The sequence below is a fragment of the Barbus barbus genome (assembly GCF_936440315.1).
Source record: "Barbus barbus genome assembly, chromosome: 27".
NCBI lineage: Eukaryota > Metazoa > Chordata > Actinopteri > Cypriniformes > Cyprinidae > Barbus > Barbus barbus.
In genome coordinates, this window is record NC_136755.1 from 18,459,196 (window position 1) to 18,478,470 (window position 19,275).

Consider the following 19,275-nt stretch of genomic DNA (forward strand, 5'->3'; position numbering starts at 1 on the left):
GCCTCCTTTTGTAACTGTGCTGAAACACAAAGCCATCTCCCTCACTGCGCCTCCGCTCGCAGCTTAATGAGCGTGTGGCCCGGCATGAATAAATTAGTTGATTCATGGATGCTCTCGATCGAGTTCCTACCTGACATTTTTTATATAAAGCCTCAATTATCCATCTACGGGCGTCAGGATCTCCACATGGCTTGGCGGGTCACAGCACACAGGCTAGTTCTCAGGTTGCAAGCTTCCACAAAAACTCCATCACCCGAGTGCTTTGGAAGTTGTATGGTCTAAATGAGAAGCCTGTTTAATAATTTACCTGGTGACATATCACGTTCCTCCCAATTATATGGAGACCTCGTCTGTTCTTTTTGTCCTAAAGGAGATTGGGATGGTTTGACATTAGCAGTTGTAATTGTTGTAAAGATGTGCCTTTCACATATGTCAAAGAAATGTTAAAATGCTATACTTTTAATTAATTATTAACCGATTTTAATTTGATTTTGCAATAAATAGCAGTAGTGTCCTGAGGTATGAAGTAGAGACTTATAGGCATATTTCTACAAATTTATGTTACAATAAAGCTAAAAAGTTATTAAAGATGGTGAAATAGGTTTAATCAAATGGTGACTGAACACAAAATAAAAAAATATAACAAAATACAATATTATTATTTTTTTATATTTATAAAATGGTAATCAAAAATGCGCCAAAAAACGTGTGAAAAGAAATGAAAGGTGTTGACTACACAAAAGGAGTGCTTTTATGCTGCAAATTTTCATTGAGGGACGCAGGAAACATGCCCAGACGCTCACTCTGTTTTTAGTTTCAATGAAGCAGCATTTGAAACGCGTCCATTCTCCTGCACATCTGTGTATGTTCTTCACCCGAAGAACTCTTTTACCTCTCTTACCCACCACCTGCCAAGTTGTCCAAACGGACAAGATCAGCCTGATAAGATATGCTGGGTCTGCTTCTGTGCTTATCTTCAGATAGCTATGTCTATTATTAGTGACCAAGTGTGAAAGCTGTGTGTTGGAAACATTTTGTTTTTGTTTGCAACATTTTGCTATTAAGTCATGAAGTCGCATTAAATTCCATAAATACATTTATATATTTTACATATATACAATACATGCATACATATATATACTCATAATATAATAATGAAACCATTCGTCATTTATTTATTCTGAAATTTTTTTTATATATATATATATTATATATTTCTGAATAAATAAATGATGAATGGTTGAATTTAAAAAAAATGTAGTAAGTCATTCTTTTGCCATATGGAGTGCAGTGTTAACCCAATTTGTGTCAGCCATTACAGCCATTGCTTTTTTGAATTTTGCAATTAAGTTTAGGCTATTTGTAACAGATCTGGCGCTGTCATGCTTAGTTATTGCCTGAAGCCATATTTTTGTTAGATCTCAAAACTGCCAATGTTTCCTGCTGGGGGAAAACAGCTTAAACAAGCATAAACTGGTTTAACCGAGCACAGTTTGCTTGTTTCTGGTCTGTAGGCTGGCTTCATAGGGTTTTCAGACAGTATTCAGCTGGTCATCTAGAGTTTTAGGGCATTTTTCAGCTGTTTTGTTGGGAGACCAGCTTGCTGACCAGCTTGGCAAGGCTGGGAGACCAGTTAAAACCACATTGTTGGTTTAATCTGGTTTTTAAAGCAAGGTTACTGTTAGAAAAATGTGGCGTTTGGAGTATTTTTTCCTGTCACACACACATTTACATGCATTTACTGAAACAACTGTACGAAATGTCTACAGTTCTTGAACAAAGGCAAACAGATGCCCGTTGTGCGCCGTCCAGCTGTTGTTCAAGCGCGTGTAGTGGGCGTGGGGTCAAGCGTGCTCGTACCTCCCTCAAAGTGATCTGGGTGTGGTTTAACCGGGTGCTTTTAGGAATGGGTCACACGCACTTTTTAGAAGTCACGTCAGTTTGGAAGAGGAGTTCGATCCACCTGATGATCCTTGGCTCAATCCGCTCCACATTAATCTACCTCTGACATTAGACCCATCTGCGCGCGTGCGCGTTTTATATTTCTCAGCAATCGCTTTTTGTAACATCTAGTGAATATTTTAACGGAATATTAAAGGAGTGGTACGGTCATTATCAGTCCTAAATTGCACGATCGTCTTTCCCTTTTTTATTTTTTGCACTTGAGCATTTTTTGTGAGGATGCATACCACCCAAAAGGACACCACTTATACCAAGATATTTGTCGGTGGTCTTCCGTATCATACGACGGATTCCAGTCTGAGGAAATATTTTGAAGTGTTTGGCGAAATAGATGAAGCTGTGGTGATTACCGACAGACAGACTGGAAAATCCAGGGGTTATGGATTTGTAAGTATTCCCACCTTGACTGTCAAACGTAAACTTTGAAACAAACATTTTGCTCCACGGCTGTGTTGCAAAAACTCACCAGTTGTTTTATAATCAAACGCACTGAGTTTGTGCGGAACGCTCGTGCTTGATAGCTTAAATAGCCTGCTTTTATTTCTTTAGTAAGTGGCCGCTAAAAGTTTTAAACTTTTAAAATAGTTTTATTCTATCTGCATGCGTTTATTTTACAGACTGATATTGAAACCTGTGTTGTAAAAGGGACAGTTCACCCCACTCATTTACTCACTCTCATGTTGTTGTGGCTAACGCGAAACTTGAATAACCCAGTCCCATTCACTTTCATTTTATGTAAAAAAAAAAATAGATAAATTAAAATCTATATATCTTTAAAAAAAAAGTCATACAATAAAAAAAAAGTCTTATATCCCAAGAAAGTCATACAAGTTTCACCATAATTTTTGATTGAACTGCGGCGGCCCCTTTAAATGTAAAATACTCGAAGTATAAATTCAAGCTGCATGTTAATAGTCAGAATATTAAAAATTCCTGACCGAACAAAGTGCACAATTGAAGTGTAAAACAGGCCCTTGTTGGCTCAGCTGTCGAGTTTGACTAGAAGCACCCTGATAAGAGTTCCTCAGCGACTGAGTAAACAAGCCAACTTGTAAAGTTTTGACAGTCCACACAGCAGAAGTTAAGGGACCCTAGTGGATTTCACAACAAACCTGTTGCCTGCTTCACAAGGATATCCAAAATAAGGCGTAGAAAGCCTTGAGTGACCTCTGTCTTTAATGATTTTGTTAGCCAGATATTTTAAAAATAAACACCAAATAACACACACACCATGTTGTGTTTAAAGCCTCATTTGGGGCAGAGGTCACAAGGGTTTGTTTAAAGGAATTAAGCTTAGTCTGCAATGGCTTTCTCTGGTTATTCAGTACCAAATAGTCAATGGAAGCTTGTTTTTGTATTTATATATATATATATATATATATATATATATATATATATATATATATATATATATATATATATATATATATATATATATATATATAAAACAGAATTCGCATATCCCTTTAATGTGTATCTCTCATGCACCACACATCTCTATTTGTTGTGTTTCAAACTAGGTGACTATGGCAGACCGCTCTGCTGCAGACAGAGCCTGTAAGGACCCCAACCCCATCATCGATGGCAGGAAAGCCAACGTTAATCTGGCTTATCTCGGAGCCAAGCCACGGGTGATGCAGCCAGGTGAAGCTTCTATGTGTTGCTATGAAGAGCAAAGACATAAAGATAATATTCATGAAATGAAGCCATTGGTTACCAACTGCATCGCTCTTTTATTGGCAAAATGACTCCCAATAAACCCTACAAGGTTTGACTGACAAAGCACAGATACATTTATGTTCTAACAAAATCATAGGCATTTTTCAGTTCTGTAGTTTCTTTGTTTGTAAATGCGCTGATGTTTACCTAAGGTTTTCAGGTCTTAATTAATGGTAAACGGTGACTGTAAAGGAGATTAGAGATGTAATGATGTGATTAACTGTAAGCTATTTTACTTCATGTGTACAGTCCCATTGACTTGGCAAAGTTCAACAAAACAGTAGTTCCACCGATGTTTAACTTCATCTACAGCCAACTTTAGCAGGTTTAGTTGGGGTTATAACATTAGTAATTTAGCAAAAATGCACAAAGCCTTGTTAATTTGCTATTTAATTCTTTTGCGTGCAGGTTTTACCTTCGGTGTCCCTCAGATTCACCCTGCTTACATCCAAAGACCATATGGGTGAGTAACACCAAAAACAGATTATGTATGTGTACAGTGGTAGTTTTAAACATCAAACCAGTTTTAGGATCATATTATGAACTCACGGAGGTGTCATGAACGAATGTATTTTTATACATTGATAATAGGGAAGACATGACATGACGTTCAGTGCTTATTCATAATTACTGAAGCTTATTTAATACTTTGATATAATTAGACTGATGTTGAGAGTGTGTACAGGTATATGTGTGTGCGTGTATGTGAGTAAGAAGATCTTTTACACTGGACACTATAGCCTGACTCAATGTTGTCTATCTTTCTCTGGTCCGACAGGCTCGATTTGGGTTAAGATAACTGGTGGTTTGAGGAATAGCTCTGAGAGCTTTGTGCAGATCTGTAGCTACAGTACCTGTAAACTCAAACACACACAAACAAGCTCGAAAATGGTGATTACAGATGCATGTATGTTGGTTTTATTTTGGTTTGGACTTTCACTTTTAATAGTACATAGAGCTGTGTGTGCCTTTTTACCATTATGAAGTGGTGTTGATAGCTTAACTGTGTGCTTTTTTTAATTTAATGGAAAAAAGGCTGGTTTTGGGGTGCTGAATTTCCGTTGTGGAGGAGTGATAACTTTGCCACGGAGCAAAGTATGATTTTTACTTTGCTTCCTTTTATTTTCTTCACGTTTTTTATTGCTGGAGCTTGTGTTTTTGATCATTTATCATTTTTTTTAACATGTATTTTCACTTTTTTGTGTGTTTTCTGGTGTCTTGTTATTGGAGTGAGTGCCATTTTGTTTTGTGTGCCGTTGTTGATCCCTCTTCACGCCAACCCTACAGCCCGACTACAAACTTGCACGCTGCGGTTTTATTTTGCTCACTGATTGGGAGTCCTGTCACACTCACAACACAGAGACTATGACACATACTCACCCTTTACCGTTCTCTCCCGTCTCCATTGTGTCTGTTCATTTCTCCTTCTTTTCCAGCTCTCTCTCTGTCTCTCCTCTATCGTCTCTTTACTCTAGCCCTATAAGGCATCCTGCAGTGGATCCAGAGTCTCTAGAGTCCTGCCGTTTCTCTTTCTGTGATGATCTCCTTGTAAATTCCCTGTTGACCATTTTTGTAGAAAACGAAACAAACCAGAAAGTTTAAAGGGGTAGTTTACCCAAACAAAAATTAAAAATATACTAATTTACTCAGCCACTTATTGTTCCTGTATATTTTTTTCATCAGTAAAATGCAAAAAGAGATGGAAAACAGCATGTCTGAGATGTTCTTTTCCATACAGCAAAAGTGGATAATTTTTATATTGCCAAGCTCCAAAAAGGACAAAAAAGTGCTATAAAAGCATCACAACGATTGCGCTATATTACAAGTCTTTTGAAGCCATACGATGTCTTTGTGTGATGAAAAGACAGACATTTAAGTAGCTAATAGCTATAAGTGAACTGTAAAAATTACACGTTTAAACGTTGACACCAAATACAATGGGATCTTTTATGTCTTTTCGGTGTATAACTTAAATTCTGGTCTGTTCCTCACACAGAATTATTGAATAGGTTCCGAAGATTTGAAGTATAGATTACAAGTCAGTTTTAGGATATTTTTTTTATAGTGCTTCTTTTGTCATTTTGGAGCTGGGTATTAAAAATCACCATATATATATATATATGGAAATGAACCGCTCGGATTTCATGTCTCAGGAAAGAAAATACAGGTATGGAATGACATGAGGGTGAGTAAATGATGATAGAATTTTTTATTTATTTATGGATTTATTACTTTTTTTTTTTTTTTTTATAACTGTCCTGACTACCTGCTCGTGTAAGTTTGCTGTTCAGAAGTTTGAGGTTGGTCTTTTTTTTTTTTTTCTTTTTTTTTTTTTTATGTTTTGATGAGGTCTCTTAAGGTCACCAAGGCTGCATTTATTTGACCAAATTTCATTATATTACTGTATATATTATTTTAAACTAACTGTTTTCTTTTTATTATTTGAATTTTCAGTATCCATTACTCCAGTCTTCAGTGTTACTCAATCCTTCAGAAATCATTCTAATATGCTGATTATCTGCTCAGGAAATATTTCTTCTTATTATTGATGTTGAAAATAGTTGTGCTGCTTAATGTTTTTGTAAAAAACCATGATATATATGTTTTTCTTTGTAAAGAAAGTAAAAAAAACAACATTTGAAATCAAAACCTTTTGCGATATTATAAATGCATTTACTCACTTTTTGTTTTTTTATTTAATGCATTCCTGCTGAAAAAAAGTATTAATTTCTTATTAATTTATTAATTTTACTGACCCCTAACTTTTGAACAGTAGTGTATATCATACCAAAGACAGAAAGACAAAGAAACATCAGTTTACAGAGGCAACTTGACAATTTATTGTAAGATCAGCAGGCATATGAAAAAACTGTCAAGCGTTCAGTGTCATGGTTTAATTTGTGGAGGATTCCACAGCGTGTGGGTGAGCGTGTGTCTGTTTGTGACATGCATGTATGTGTTTGCAGTGTTGTGAGCCCTCTGCTGTGACAAACAAATGTCTGGATGCCACAGCCCCCTGAGTGAGCCTTCGTCACATGGCCCCGTGCGGCGTTAAGGAAAACAAGCTTCACCATTGTTTTGCACAAAGGCTGTAGTGCTGACACTGCAGTCGCATGAAGCTTTCTCTCGCTCTTTAACACTCTGTCTTTCTCTTTCTCTCTCTCTCTCTGGCTCCGGTCACTGTCACAAACTTGTTCTTGGCTTGGGGTGTTGGGCAGCTCCTGACATTTAGCTTCGAGATAAATACAACAAGGCCCAACATGTGCCATATTGCCGCTGAGATGGCACCTCTCGTCTAGCACCAGTGCATTGTGTTAAGGCATTTTTTGACAGTGTTGTCAGGAAGCTGCTTGTCAAATGAACAGTGGCATCATTCTTTGACCTTGAAGCGGTTGGAAAAGGTTGCTCAGGGGCCAAACGCAACCAAACGGTGTTGGTAGTCAAATTGGGACTGTGTAATATATGGGTCAGGTTTGAAATTTGCAAAGTCATGCCTGTTCTGCAACTTTCTTTGTAGAGTTTCTCATGAGCTCAGCATTAAATATGCCATTATCACACATGGTGTGTAAAAACAACCTAACCAGATCATGAAGGCTAATTGTCCAAATTGTGTAGAATATATAAGTCTAGTTCTCGACTCCCTTCGATCTTCACGGATGACAACAGCTGTCTTCTAGATCTGTGAAACTCTAGTCTGAAGTTGACCTTTATTTAGACACAAACCTCAAGGTTCCTGGCCTTGGGTAGATTTATGGGTAAATTTATGTGCATTGTTGAGCGGCACAGTAACAACAGTTATTTTAATCTCTATTTGAAAGAACCTGATAGTTAGTTTTCAATGGGAGTAGGTTCTTTGTAAAAATCATTGATTATTTGGGCTCATAATCATGTGTATTATTTAGTAGCAGTATTTTCTTAAGTGCTCACTAGACAAATAGAATAAAGACGTAGAAGGTCAAATCTTCTTGCATTTAGAAAATGGCACTCTAGTGTGGAATGACCGAGGAGGCAGAAAATAGCGTCCAGCCCTCCCTGTCACTCATACTAAAAGAGCTGCACTGACTGTGGTCTTGAGTCAGCTGCATTTTATTTAGGTTAACTCAAAAGTGGTTGCACAATGTTCCTGTCTTTTCTCTGACAGCGTGTTCGGTAGTATGAATCACAATGTACTAACAACTAACAGGCCAACCTAATATTAGACCATGTTGTGATAGACATGTACTGAGTAAGAGTATTACATTTAACTTATTTTTTTTAAAGATGTGCTTAGATACATCAGTTAAGTGCTAGAAGGTTTATTGCATTTATTTGTTTGATACTAACTCTACTGCTTAAGCTATTCTTTATACAATCTAGAGTCAAAAACATCTTTTTTGACCAGCCACAGTACTTTAGCAAACTGCATAGCAATGCCCTAACAACTACCCATTGTGACTTTTGCATGGGCAAACTCTTTATTTTGTAGACATATTTTGGTGATAAATTAAAATGGATTTTTGTTTTTTTTATTTTGATTGGTAACTTTCTCATATATCTAATTATTTTAATTACTAATGTTATATTAATTCATTAATTTATTAAATTGAAACTGTGCCCCCATAAAAGTAAACAAAAAATTGCTCATAAGATCCAGGGCAAATATTGTCCCTTAATTTATATTTTTTAAGTTGCTTACCAATCATTTGTTCATTTCTCACATTGATTCATATGTAAATCAGAGAATAAATGTCCGTGAGAGGTCTGTTCACAATGTGAACCTCGTTTTAAATGAGTGAATAGTCAACTGTGTGTGGTTTTTGTTGTGGTGCCTGTGCAGGTTGAATGTGAACTTCTCAATGTTTGAAGCTGAGTGCATTTTCACTGTGTTTGACTCTTATGGTAGTCTATATTAACACAATCCCTGCTGTCACCTCAGGCTGGCAAGGCATCTATGAAAGATTTCATAGGAGCATCTTTGCCCTTTGACCTGAGTGATAAAAAGGAAGATTTTGTTTCATCCCTCTCATTTATGGCATTATGTGAGTGGTTGTGTGTTTTGAGTTGATGTTGGTAATACGTACTGTTGTCCTTTATTTTATTTTTTTTTTTTTTTTTTTTTTTTTTTTGACGCCTGTGGTATGCTTACTTTTTTTAATTTGGGTCAGAGGTTTTGGAGTTTGATTCTGGGGGTGGTCAGGGTTTGAGGTTTGATTGTTATAATGGTGTGCTACAAATAGGGTTGCCATGATAGAACCATTCTCTCACTTTTTCAAACCATCTTAACCAGCTCAAATTTTAGTCATAAACACCATCTTTTCTAAAAAGCCTCCTTGTGGAAATTCCTATTCTACGTGTGCAGGTCAAAGTAGATATTGCTTCCCAACAAGTCTTTAGTCAAATTTCATTATGAACTCATTTCAGTTTTTCATGAGAATCTCCAACCCTAAATTCTCACAGATGTCACTGTCTTTTACAATATAATTGTATTGTCTTATTAAATCATATTTAGTGTGTCAGGCATTTCAATGCATTCTGTCATCCCTGAACTAATTTAAAAAGTTCTCACCCGTCTGTTTAGTGCAGACCGTAAATGTGAAAAGCGCTCTGAAAGTGCAACGGGCTACGTAATGAAAGGCAGAATGGGCTCATTGTGCCTGATTGCTTATTTAATCAAAACTCCCCTCTGTGTGTGCTGTCCAGCCTGAGGCTCATTGTCTAAGTGCGGAGGGGGAAACAGCCAGCAACGTCCCTTTTTGAAAACTGTCCAGCTGTCAAAGTAGCCCTGACATATTCACAATGCTCCCCTCATCTCCTCTTCGCCTCTCCTGGGTCCTGCCTTCCCCCATATCATAGGACGATCACAGGGGTGTTGAACGCATGTGACTTTTAACAGATGATTCTCACAGATGATCTGTTAACTTAGCATTTTGAGTATTAAAAGGATGTTAAATAATTTTCTCCGTCTCCCAAGTTAGAGTACAGACCGCTTTAAGGCAATTGTATGTTGTAAAGTGTAAACAATGAGGGGCTATCAAAACATTGCTCTTTTTGTTTGAGAATCCCGACCAGCCTGACATAGCAACAGTGGCTCAGCCAATGTCATGAGCTTGGGGGCGGGGCATCTGATCGTTTGACCAATAGCTGATGGGAATAATGTTCAGTTGCATTGAACTTGGCTTTTTATCAAAAGTTTCTTTTGTTTGTTTTTTGTTTTTGGTTAAATTAAAATATCTGTCTGTCTCAGTTTATCTATTTATTTATTTTATCTAAAAAAATATAAGCACTGGCTATCAAATTGCTCTGTTAAAGTGTCTCAACAGTGGTGGTGCTAGAGTGGGGCTTGATGGGGCTATAGCCCCATCAGAAACTTGCTTAGCCCCGGCACAGCCCCCCCAAGGATTTCCAAATGATTTTCCTGGTTTTTAACTCTCAGTATATCTCTCATTAACATAAATAAACATTAAAAACCTTAAAAAAAGTGCCTAATATGTGGCCTACAAACAATTGATATTATGGGGGAGGGGTCAAGCAACTCAAGAAAGCAACGCGCAAACTTTGCGCAAGACGATGAACGTCAATTCACTATAGAGAAAGTGAAAGTAAAAAAAAAAACTGACGGTTGTTTTTGAAAATCGGTGCCCGAAATAAAGCTGCTCTGATTTTTCATTGATGACTGCAGTGTTAATAATTTTAATTATAGGCCTATAATTCATTGTATAAATTAATAGACCTGTTTTAAAAAATATTTTTAAAAACATTTTCAATGAAGCGTAAGCTAATAGCCTATTTTATTGCCCTCACAGCGCATCATGCGGTGATGCGGTATGAATTTATTGCGGGGCAATATTTTAATGTAATTTATTAATACAAGTAATCTAATAATAATAAGAAGAAGAATGTAGCAGGCCTACATTAATTGGAAATGCTAAATCCTCTTAATAGCCTATTGGTATAGGTAGATGCCCTATTAGTGGCTGTTTCTATGGGCCAGTAAGCCATCTGCCATATTGGAACGGTCAAAGATAGTCTGTAAACACTCGAGAGTAAGTTGCCTGTGTGTCTGCAACTGTAGTTATACGCATGTTTATGTATCTATAGCTGCAATAGACTTCAGCAGATGATTTTGCTAAACTAACACAAAACGAAGCTGTTAGCTAACACAACTTTTAAAAGGTACTATAGTTTAAAAATCTGTTTTATTAAGTTAATAGATATTAAAAACACAAACCAGCACATTCTTACCTGTGAAAAATGTATCCAATTTCTTCAGGAATTTACATTTCAGTGGTTTTCACAACCAGAGGCTACGCAGTGTTGTGGCATCTTGAAACTCAATTATTTTTGTGACTGGCGATACATTGACCGTTCCAAGATGGCAGATGCGTTGAAGTGTCTGTAGCGGTCGAATATGGCATCTAAATATACATATCTATGAAAGCAACAGTGGCTTAGCCAGTGGCATGAGTTTGGAGGTGGTTGTTTGACCAATCACTGATGGGGAATATTCAGTTGGATTTAAATGGACCTTTTAAATATTAGAGGGTGATTTTGTTATTTTTTTGTTAAAATACTTTTCACCCTTAAACATGTAAACACTAGCTAAGATTGCTCTGTTTGTTTGAGCGTCTTGATAAGCCCAACATGGCTTTGGGGGGGGTGGAGCAGCCGCTTGTTTAGCCAATGACACCCGGGTGAATTTTGGAAAAACCTGTCTGATGACAGTAATTATTTGGTACTGCAAATGGCACGGAAATTACAATTGTACAGAGATGTCTATTTTGGCAACCTTATATTTCTAATAATAACTAGCAGGCATTTCCTTGGTTTTATTGAATTGTGGAAATGGGGTGCTTGGCCGCGTTGTGGATGTGATTCTGTATTTGATATGTCCATAATGCATTGCTAACATGCTGTCTTGTTTGTCTCTCACAGGATCCCCACTCACTACGTGTACCCGCAGGCCTTCATGCAGCCCAGTGTGGTCATCCCTCACATCCAGCCAGCTGCGGCCTCCGCCACCGCGTCCTCACCTTACATCGACTACACAGGTGCAGCCTACGCACAGTACGCCAGTGCCGCAACCGCTGCGGCCGCCACAGCCTACGAGCAGTACCCATACGCTGCCTCTCCTGCCGCAACCGGCTACGTAGCTGCCGCCGGCTACGGCTACGCCATGCAGCAGCCACTGGCCACCGCCGCGCCGGGGTCTGCAGCTGCGGCCTTTGGTCAATACCAGCCCCAGCAGCTGCAAGCCGAACGGATGCAATAGCAACCAAAGAGACGGACGGAAGATGCGCAGGGAATCGACGCCCAGCGACTGTTACTAGATGATGAAGAGGATGGTGACGAAAATAGTTGCTGGTTGTGGGTTGATTGCAAGAGGAAGAAGATGAGGAGCATACGGGAGGGGGATAGTAATTGATAGAGAGATTATTAGTGAGATGGGAACTCCATTGCTTTCCAACTTGCTGTGATTAAAAAAACAACAACAAAAAAACAAACAAACCAAAAAAAAAAGATCGCAGAAAAGGACGGAATCTAGCTTTTTACTATTACCATTGTTATTATGTTATCTTTATTACTATAATTAATATTAGAGTAGGATATTTATTGCGAAAGGAGGTATGCAGCGACTAATCACTGTGGTATAGGTGCGTTGTAGACGAAACCTTAAGTCCCGATGCTGTTATTTAATGTAGGCGACCGTTTTTCCTAAGGACACTTGGAAATGTCCCACATTGTTTTGATTCTTGGGCCCCTTACGTTTATATTTATTCTCATTTTTGAGGGCTCTTTTTGTTCTGTCGTCTTCTCAAGTGCATTTTTTTTTTTTTTTTTTTTTGATCATCAGGGAAATGGAGCATTTTTCAGCGAATTAGAAATGACAAACTCTGCCAATCAGGGATAGTAGACCTAACTGTGGCAAAATGGAGAAAGATCCAGTGTTAGCATGTTTTATGTGTTGTGAACTACCTTTTTTATCTATCTGATGCTGAATGTCCTCCCTTTCTCTGACTCCCGTATTGACCTCCTGACCTATGCAAAGCAAACAGGCCGCCAGGGGACAAAACAAAGTGCAGGAACAGGAGAGATTTTCTTTTGCTCCCCCATAATGGGCATCGAACAATTTGAAGGCACTCTCGAAAAGACAAAAAGACTGAGACGTATTGTATTATATGCTTACAAAACACGGACTAACATGTACACCGTTACACACAAATTTAAGTGTTAATGTCTGTCTGTGGGCGAGGTAGGATGCATAAACACACAAACACACACAAACAAAGATGATTACGTATGGAAAAAAGCATAAGGCATTGCTCAGTACTAGTATAGAATCAGAGAGCAATTGCTGTGTTGGAAGGAACAGGCACTGATACACACATACACGCCATCGGATTGCTCTGGAAAGATCACTGGTGCTTGTTTATTGAGCTGTCACAGTTTCATCCCTGGACTCCAGTCCTGCTCCGGGTCTGTCAACTCTTCTTATCCTCCTAGAGAGGGTCCAGAAGCTTGAGGACAGACCTGTGCATCCTCCCGATATAGCGACAGATCTTTATCTGGAACACGACGAGGATCCGTGATAAGGGAGTGGGTTCCCGCAAGCTTTTCACCCTATACCAACGAACCGCTATTGGCCTGGTCTTTATATGTTCACTAAGAAATATGTCTGAGCACCAGCACATGTAATAAGGTCTATGTATTTCAATGAGCAACTCTTTACAGAACAGCACTATAGTGAAAGGATCCGAATCCATGCGTATGAGGGTTCTTTGTGTGCCTTGCATTTGTAATGCTATTTAAAGACATCTGCTATTTAAGATATTTATTTTGAGTTGACTATGTTGCGCTCTAAGATCACTGACTTAGAAGCGGTTCTGTATGGATAATAATGTATTCATCTCATGGCATATTATAAGTTATTGAATAGGCTTAGTTGTAGTATTATTAACATACTCAACCAAAAATGTTGGTGTAGAACTTAAGATACAATTCTGTATGTGCACTGTACAATTTTTTGTTTTATATATTTGGAATTTTAGAACATGACATTAAATATCGGCTAGTGTAATGCCTATCGTATGACGTTTATTTTATTGCAGGCCTGTTGTTTCGGGCATGTTATCTCCATTTGTCATATCCAGAACTGTTTAAAAGACTTGTTTAAAAAGGACAAAAAAAAAAATCTGGCGAAACCTAAGGGACATGCTGCTTCATACACTAGAATGTATTGTTAATGTTGAGGATGGATGCTGTGCTTCTATTGCTTTAAATATGCATCAGATGGGCTATTTTACACTGTTGAGAATTTTTATACTTGAACTCTTTCTTGCAAGGGAAAATATGAAAAAAGAAGGATAACAACACACAAAAACCAAGGACTTTTTTCATTGTCACTGGATTTGGGCATGTAAAGTGTTAATGACTATTTAAATACGAACGTTCTGTAGGTATTTAAGCCTTATTTCAGATTCTGAACACTATTTACTCTAAATGGAAATAAAAGGTTCTATATTTAAACCTCAAATGCTTTGTTCATTGCACAGGCCTGATTTTTGTCACGGTTTCATTGGGAAACAGGTTTTGCTTTTCATTGGGTGCCTGGATGATGCGCTCATGGTTTGGGATTGTTATATTGTGTAACTTATTCATTGTATTTCAAAAGCACACATTCTAGGTCATTGCTACATCGAGTCATCCCGGTTCAAACTTCTTATATGGTGAATTGCAAAATATTTCAATGGCTCAAAGCGCTCATGTTTTGTTTCTTATGGTCTTTGTTTAGACAGACGGTAGCTTTACCACTGCAGGGACGAAGAACAAGCTGTTGTGTGTTTCTCATGGATGAAGGTGTCCTGAAAAAGAAGCAGATATTCTCAGCAAGCCAACAGTATAAACACAGGCTGTCACTTCTCCTTGCCACACACCGAGATGCTTATTTATGACCTTGTTTATGAACTGACCTCATCTCTGCCTGTACACACATTGCTTAATAATGGAGCTGGTAGAGGAATATTCTGGCTTCGTTACAAGTTAAGATCAATCAACAGTTTTTGTGGCTGTTAATATTGATTGAAACAAAAAAAATATTTGGACTCGCCAAAAAAAAATGGAAGTGAATGGGCCAATGTTTTAGAGGATTTAAAAGCAGAAATTTAAAGCTTGTAATTTTATAATTGCAATGATTTCTTCTGTTAAAACAGACAGCATTTGTTAGCATTGTTAACACACACACACTTTTGACAGTGGAAGTAAACGTGGCCAGTTTTTTAAAAGCAGAAATTTGAAACTTAAAATTCCATTTAATAATAAATGAAAATACATGATTTCCTTTGGTTAAACTGACAGCATTTTTGGCATAATATTGACTGCAATCAATCAATTAAAAACGCAGCTTTTTTTTTTTCTTTCTCAAAAATCAAGGTTACGGTGAGACGCTTACCATTGAATTGAATAGTGCTATTTTTGGTGGATAATATTAATTTACAAAAGCACTTTCATAAATTCTTCTGTTAAAACTTGTGTATTATTTAATCTGTAAAGCTATTCAAAACATTTTTTACGGTTGTTTTAGAGGTTTTGGAAAAGTTGTACAAATAAATTGGAACTTCCCACAGAAAAGATTAAGCAGTTTTTTCTTGACTCTAAAAGCATGTTAACTTAAAAACTTGAAAAACTCTTTACATCATGTGGCTGTCACACTGAAACAGTGAGCCCCATTCACTTCCTTTGTAACAAATAACTTCCGGTTTTGGGAAAGAAAATGAGAGGTGAGTTGAATAAATGTAATCAACATAACCCCACAAGTGCTGTCGATTTGTACTGAACTGCAAATATTCCTTTAGAGATATTTCCGTTTACTTCATTTGTGAAATGTATTCTGTTTTGCACCATTCAAACTAACCCAGCCGGTTTAAATGAGAGAAGGGAGACATGTTGAATAAACATACATGATTAAGTGCTGATTTCAGATGGCTGTTAAATAATGAATGTGTTTGTGTAAACACATGTCGCCAGAATCACTAAATATAATTTAATATGACTAGTCAGGTGATGGTATTAACAAATTTGTGTATGTGTTTTGTTTGTGAACCTCATACGGGATAGATTGATTGAGCAATGTTTGAGACAAATCGCTGTGACATGGATCTGAGATCCACCATGTTGACCTAGTTGTACCCAGTCTTCTAATGTTCAGGATAGAGCACTTTGGGTAATGACCATAAACCAGCCCTGAATCCAGGCTGACATCCCATGTAACTCAACCCTACATTTAAATATAAACCTCACGCATGTTTCATCTGTACTTAAAACCAAACCAACCCAACACCTGTATTCCTTTCAATGCCGTTTCGCATGTTGGAGACCCACATTGGCTCAGCAAATTATTTAAGGCCTTTCTTATCAATAAGAAATGACAAAGGGCCACATCTGTGCACTTGGTACTTTTCGAGGATGTTCTATTTCTGCCCGCCATGTAACCTGACGCTTGCTCGTGTTTCAGTACCACTGTGACACAGCAGTGGCGGAAACTTTCCACCACACCATCACTAGGGATGGCTGTCTAACGTCGGCCATGATAGCAGAGGACCGCGGGAAGAAAACGCCAGCGGGAACTGATGCAGAATGAAGGCACTGATACCGGCTGACAGGCAGATTGCTTCATAATCTCTTGTAGGGTCAAAAGTGCAGTGAATCAAATGTTGTGTAGATAATTAGTTGCTCAGTATGTAATGGCAATTGAATAAACTAATAAACAAAGTAACAAATTGATCATCAATGCGGTTTATGTATGCATATATTTATTTTTACTTTTTGTTCTATAGTGCATTAGTATTCTCTGACAAATATGGATGTCTGAGATGATAACCGGTAAATCTTTTAAAAGTCTATATAGCTCAAACCATGTAACAAGTTCTTACTAATGTTGTTGTATTCATGTTGGCTTAATTCATTTATGTTTCAACAATATATTAATATCTTAATATTTTGATATTCAATGATATTTTTCATATTTAATATTTTCTTTAAAATTTTGATTTAATAAACTGTAAATTCATGCCATTCAGCTTTTAATGTTGTGTCTTCTAAAATCTTTGTAAAAATTATTAAATTGTTATTTATCTATTAATATTAATTAATGTCTTTATTATTATTATTTATTTTATTTTAATTTTTGAGTCTACCAAGGGGTGGGTTTTAAATTTGTACAGCTGCTTTTTTTGTACTACTGTTCCACAAAATAAAATTTAATAAACAGTTGTTAAAAAAAAAAAAAAAAAATTGGATTTAATGACTCGGGTAAAGCACTAAAATATTTACCTTTCCCTGCACCTTGAAAACGGCAAGCATAAACAATCACTATTAAAAAAAGTGCTGACCTAATATGGTAATATTTAGGGTTTAGGTTTTTGTTCTTTTTGCATGACAACAAAGTGGATTCATTCATTTTGAATACTGACTTTTTGGCACACAAAATTATTTTATTATGTTAATATATTTATGCTAATAATGTGTTTCAGAAATTGCTTCAACATTTATTATTTTTTAAAAAGATAAAAGATTATGCTAAAAAAAAAATATTTTCCAGGAAGTTTATGACACTTGTAATACAACTATTCACACAGATAGAAAAACACCCTCTGAAATTAATTTAGTGTCATTCAGTCTCATATTTTCATATTAACTGAATAGGTGGTTGCTATTCTTTCAGCATATATCTTTGCCATTCATGGTGGCACCATCGAGATTCAAGATGTTCATAGAAACCTTCTCGGTCTAACCTTCTCGCACTGCTCTATCTAGGCATCTTGATGTAACCTTTCTCTGATTCATCCTTCCCAAATACGGAAGTCCCGGAAGCGGCTGCGCAAGGCTCAGTTGAGTGACAGCAGGAGAGCGCCGGGGACGGCAGGACCAGACCTCTATAGCCGAAACACATCTCGCTTTTTCTAAACAAAACGTGAGAGTAAACCCCGGATCCCTTGTCAGAGGTAGTATTTGGGTAAGAATGACTCTGTCTCTGTCATGTTATGATTCCAGGCCGTTAGGGGGACGTTTTGGGTCGCGCACTGAGCGGGTGGGAGGTTCTCATGGAAACGTGCGTGTTTTTGTGTTTGGAGACGCGCGCACTCGTTGTGCTGGCAGGAATCTGGTTTGAACTAGCACGATTTTTAGGTTGCAGTGGTGTGTTGGTGTCAGAGGGCAGGGTGCCTTATCTTTTCACTAATTGCAGGATCTGTCAGTTGCCATATCAGCGCGTGCAGGCGTCTGCTGTCTGTGGGATAGAGATGATGAGACAGGCTAGTTACTTTAGCTTTGTTAGACATGCGCTACATGTCAAGTGATGCTGGCTAGTAGCAATTCTTATATGTTAATATTATCATAAATCAATAGGGTGACATAGCCTACTCCCCTTGTGGGCTTGTATATTGGCTAGATTTCAGAACAATTAATATTCCTTTAATAAATATATTTCTTCTATAAAGTGATTTTGAATAGTATTTTATATATACATAATATGTGACCCTGGTCCACAAAACCAGTCATAAGTAGCTTGGTGAGGCTATATTTGTAGCAATAGCCAACAATACATTGTATGGGTCAAAATGATCGATTTTTCTTTTATGCCAAAAATCATGTAAAGATCATGTTCCGTGAAGACATTTTGTAAATTTCCTGCTGTAAATATATCAAAACTTAGTTTTTGATTAGTAATATGCATTGCTAAGAACATCATTTGGACAACTTTAAAGTCGATTTTCTCAATATTGTGATTTTTTTGCACCCTCAGATTCCAGATTTTCCAATAGTTGTATCTCAGTCAAATATTGTCCTATCCTAACAATCCATGCATCAATTGAAAGCTTATTTATTCAGAAAATTTTAAATCTCAATTAAAAAAAAATGGTCCCTTATTAGCTAAATTTCAGAGCTTTGTTTCAAGAAAGTATAAAATATATATATTTTTAAATACTACTACCAATGTTTTTAATGCTTGCACTATATTAAATATGTATATAATTTTTATTATTTTTAATACAAATAGTAGATGCACTGGGGTCATGTTGTGATGATTTTGTTTAAACCAGAATCAGAACCAGAATAAGATTTATTGCCATGTATGTTTACTTAAACATGCAAGGAATTTTGGAGATTTATGCAAAACATTAAATGCAAATATGTATGGACACAAAAGATAAGATTATGCATGTACAAAATAATCCATATACAGATAAAATTATGCAAGGGAATGTTAATAACAAAGGATATCGCAACTCCCACCTTTTTGGGAGATAGTCATTACATTTTGTCCCCCCTCTTTATAAAACATTCCTATACCCCTGGTTATTCAAACATGGTAAGTGATGTAAATGAGATGCACAAACCATATTTCTTCAGAATATCCTCCAGACAGCCCATGAATAGATTATTAGTATCTATATTGTCCCTATATAATGTCTTGAGAAGTTACAGATGTCCATATTTATTTTTTTAAATTCAGTATGCAATCAGGGTGTAATTGAAAGGATGTCACACTGGCATTCAAGGCATATGCTTTGAAATGTTTATTAGCACATGAGCTCAGACCCTCAGTCACCTTCTCTCCGC

General features: G+C 37.0%; 2 protein-coding genes across 2 annotated transcripts in view; both read left to right on the forward strand.

Annotated features, from left to right (window-relative positions):
- The first annotated feature begins 1,883 nt into the window (after positions 1-1,883).
- Positions 1,884-15,279, forward strand: LOC306847512 (RNA-binding protein 24). The gene is made up of 4 exons (XM_079381471.1): positions 1,884-2,349; positions 3,483-3,606; positions 4,090-4,144; positions 11,593-15,279. The coding sequence occupies exons 1-4, from the start codon at positions 2,182-2,184 to the stop codon at positions 11,927-11,929; spliced, it is 684 nt and encodes a 227-aa protein (XP_079237597.1). The 5' UTR covers positions 1,884-2,181; the 3' UTR covers positions 11,930-15,279.
- A 2,189-nt stretch (positions 15,280-17,468) lies between these two features.
- LOC306847507 (adenylyl cyclase-associated protein 2-like) overlaps positions 17,469-19,275 on the forward strand; it is a 32,142-nt gene continuing 30,335 nt past the window's right edge. Inside the window, exon 1 of the mRNA XM_079381464.1 lies at positions 17,469-17,668. The gene's annotated coding sequence lies outside the window, so the exon portion shown is untranslated. The remainder of the gene's footprint in view (positions 17,669-19,275) is intronic.

Excerpts from the sequence above, each read along its gene's own strand:
- LOC306847512 (XM_079381471.1), top strand. The coding sequence starts at position 2,182 with ATGCATACCACCCAAAAGGACACCACTTATACCAAGATATTTGTCGGT. Across the intron at positions 3,607-4,089 it reads GCCACGGGTGATGCAGCCAG|GTTTTACCTTCGGTGTCCCT; the intron begins GTGAAGCTTCTA and ends TTTTGCGTGCAG. Across the intron at positions 4,145-11,592 it reads TACATCCAAAGACCATATGG|GATCCCCACTCACTACGTGT; the intron begins GTGAGTAACACC and ends TGTCTCTCACAG.